This window comes from Tupaia chinensis, unplaced genomic scaffold, assembly GCF_000334495.1.
Source record: "Tupaia chinensis unplaced genomic scaffold, TupChi_1.0 Scaffold000523_1, whole genome shotgun sequence".
Lineage (NCBI taxonomy): Eukaryota > Metazoa > Chordata > Mammalia > Scandentia > Tupaiidae > Tupaia > Tupaia belangeri.
In genome coordinates this window covers 177,918-181,463 of record NW_006160036.1, presented here as the reverse complement: position 1 = coordinate 181,463, position 3,546 = coordinate 177,918, and the positions used below count along the sequence as shown (strand labels likewise).

The window sequence follows — 3,546 nt, the reverse complement described above, 5'->3', positions numbered from 1 at the left end:
CACCCCCCCAGGTCTGGGAATTGAAGCATCTTCAGCCATGTGGAGTCCAGCACCCTTAACCTACATACCACCTGCCAGCCCCAGGAGAGGATTTTGCTATAGGGCACATGCACTCACCAGAAAGACAGAGAGAGATAGAGAGACAAAGTAAGAAATCACCCCCCAGGGGGGATGGCCATGCCGCAATCCCTTCTCCTCCATTCTCCTCTCAGGATCTTGGACATGCACGCACACACGCCCAGTGTGAGTTTAAGCCAACGGGTCTGGGACTCAAACCACAGTTGACTATGTGGGAGTCCAGCGACGTAGCCATTAGGCCATCTGCTGGTCCTCAAATAAATAATTTTTACAAAATAATAATAAATAAAAATAAGTAAATAATGTCTTTAAAAAATAAAAAAGGAGGGGACCAGCAGGTGACATGGTGGTTGAGGTGCTGGACTCCCACATGGCCAACTGTGGTTTGAGTCCTGGACCTGGTGGTTTGCTTTCTTACTTTTTCTCTCTCTCTCACTCTGGGCCTTTCTGGTCAAAATTTAAAATAAGTAAAGTTAAATAAAACAATTCTTTTAAAAGAAAAAAAAAGAGTGTCTGGCTCCTCTTTCTGAGGAGTTTGCTTGGAGCTGAAGCATAGTCTCACCAGCCTGGGAGGCTGGGTGGGTGGAGACTGGAGTCTGCCTTGCCCCTGGTCTGGGTTAAGTGGCCTGAACCTGGTAGTAAGGAGGCCAATGTGTGGCCCTGGTCAGCGTGTGGCCCCAGCCAACGGTCTCCACTCCCATTTCCCCTTCTCTGCCCAACACCCAGCTAGCTTGACTTTCACAGGTGACCCCCAGTGGTTCCTGGCTTCAGGCTTCTGGATCTCTTGGGGTTGCCCTGCCTCCCAGCATGCCCCATGCTTGCAATCCAGGATGCCTCCTCGTGATGCCTGGTAGAGTAGCTAGCAGAACACCTGTGTGTCACGGCAACCAAAGGTGCTCTGTGTGGCCCCATCTACCTGGCGGGTAGCGCCTGGGTGGTCCCTGAGAACATGGAGCCCTGGATGGATGCCCTGCACGTTGGGTACTCCAGGTGTGCCCTCAATGGGAGGGGGGCTGGGAGTAGACTGGCCCCACCCCTTGGTGTTCACACCTGCTCATGCTCGTGCACATGTTCCTCACCTGAGTGCACTTTGCTGAAGAGAACCATGCACCCGAATTGGTCACTGGCTGCTCTTCAGTTACCTCAGGCCTTTCGCTCAGGCCCCCAGGTTGTGAGTCCCAGCCCGGTAGCCCTGCATCCTTCACAGCCCGCTCCGGAGACATGATGTTCGGGTCCTGGCTTTCTGGGAAGGGACTGAGGATGGCTCAGGAAGCGGCCCCTAACTGTCCCTCTCTCTCTCCACAGGACATGGTAACCACAGAGAGAGCAGCCCTTTCCTTTGCCCCTTGGAAGCTTCTAGAGGAAGTGACTACTATGACAGGAACCTGGCGCTGTTTGAGGTAGCTGAGGGGCCATTTTGGGCCACAGATATGATGGGCAGGTGGGCGGGCAGGGGCTTCTGCTGTCTGGGCTCTTCCCCTTGTCCACCTCCCCCATGGCAGCCAGGCTGCAGTTCCCCGGCCCTTCCAACTGAAAGTGCTTTTGCAGAGGCCATGCACAAGCCACGCGACTGCCTTCCCAGTACTGCTCTCCTTTGGATTCCTTGCAGCCTCAGTCAGGTGCCCACACTGGCATGTGCTGTTCAAGACTTCCCACCTCGGAGCGCCTCTCTTCCCTCCACTCCTAGGACTTCTTGAAGGTCACGGTGCATCCTTCTCCTGTGCACTCTCCTTGTCCTTTGTGGTTGGCCTTTTCAGCTCTCTCTACTTCACTGAGGCCTGGCCCTTCCATGGGCTCTGGCCCCTCTCTCCATAGCTGTAGCCTCACTGGACACCTCTCTGGAAAGAGTCCTAAATCTGTGTCTCTGAACTTGAATTTTTTCCTTGTCGGACTCAAGCTGAGAAATGAGATCTGGATTTAATATGTAAGACTTCTAAAGTCCGACCCACACATTTTGCCATCCCATGGCTGAATCACTTAGGGTCATTGGTCTCTACATTGTCCCAAAGGGCGCACGTTGTCACCTCTCACTCCACACCAACTTCTCCCTGAGCATTGGTCAGAAGGGAGCTGTCAGACAGGGAAAGGCTAACTGTGGACAAGACACAGGTGGAGGCGTGGTGCTGAGAAAGCAGGAACTGGGAAAGCCTAGGTCCCGGTGGGGTCTGGGGAGCTAGAGCTATGGGAGGCCTCCAGACCTGAGAAGGCAGCAGCATTCTGCTGTGAAGGCCTTGACCTGGCCCCACCTGGGTGGGTTGGTGGCCAGTGTCGGTAATTGGGATGGGTTATTCCCAGGGACTGGAGGAAGAACAGGGTCCTTCAGGATGGGAAAGGTTTGGGCAGACAAAAGAGATTTCACATGTCCCAAATGTTTCTCTGGTCTTCCCTGGTGCCTGAGGTGTTTAGGGTGACTTTCCTTACAGGGAGTGGCGGGTAGATGTGAGTCCCAGAGTCCCAGCCATAGCTGGGAGGTGGCCAGGCAGAACAGGCAGGATGAAGCGTGCTGTTCGCTGCCAGCCATGCCCTGCCCTCTCTCCCCTGAGGCAGGTGGTTTTCACAAATGGGCTGGCAGTGATTTCAGTTGAGGGGCAGAGAGAAGCAGCCGCTAGGCTTGGCCTTTGAGTGCTGCTTGCTGGGGTGTGGTGCCCACACCTGCCCAGTGGGCTGGTCTGGGCTTCCCCAGGCGAGAGCTGGGCTCAGGCCCAGGCCTGCCTCAGGGCTTGGCATGGGACCAGCGGCCAGGCTGTTCGCCCCACTCAGGTAGCCTGGCGCCAGTCTGGCCCATTGCCATCTCGCCCCGTGGCTCTGTTTACAGGAAGAACTGGACATCCGCCCAAAGGTGTCGTCTCTGCTGGGCAAGCTCGTCAGCTATACCAACCTTACCCAGGGCGCCAAAGAGCATGAAGAGGCTGAGAGTGGGGAAGGCTCCCGTCGGAGAGCAGCAAAGGTGAGCTGGTCATGTCCACACCCAGAAAGACAGACACTTTGCTATGGAATTAGCCATTACCCCCCACGATGGTGAGCACCCCAGGGGAAGTGGGTTCCAGGTCTGGGGAGCGTGGAGGGTGGGTACTAAGTGCATTAGACTCAAATGGATTTCAAGGGGTGAGCTAATGGGGAGCTCTAGAGGGCAGAGGGCTGGAGAGAGCCTCGGGAATGGCAGTGAGGGCAACCTCCATTCTCCTCCTGGGATCCTAGGCACACAGGCACATGCGCCTGGCATGAGTTTAAGCCACCAAGTCTGGGACTCAAACTGTGCTCGACTACATGGGAGTCCAGCGACATAGCCGTTATGCCAACTGCTGGTCTCCCCCTTTTTTTTGTTTTTTAAAGAATTCTTTTTATTTGGGACTGGCAGGTGGCATGGTGGTTAAGGGCACTGGACTGCCACATGGTCTACCACAGTTTGAGTCCTGGACCTGGCGACTTCCTTTCTCTTTATCTCTCTCTCTCTCTCTTACTCTTTCC

General features: G+C 55.0%; 1 protein-coding gene across 1 annotated transcript in view; it reads left to right on the top strand.

The window, feature by feature from the left end:
* The window catches only part of SLC12A4 (solute carrier family 12 member 4), a 30,722-nt gene that overhangs the window by 6,967 nt on the left and 20,209 nt on the right, over nucleotides 1–3,546 (top strand). The window contains exons 2-3 of the mRNA XM_006156884.3: nucleotides 1,384–1,478; nucleotides 2,894–3,025. Of these exons, the coding sequence (XP_006156946.1) occupies nucleotides 1,384–1,478; nucleotides 2,894–3,025 (227 nt within the window). The remainder of the gene's footprint in view (nucleotides 1–1,383; nucleotides 1,479–2,893; nucleotides 3,026–3,546) is intronic.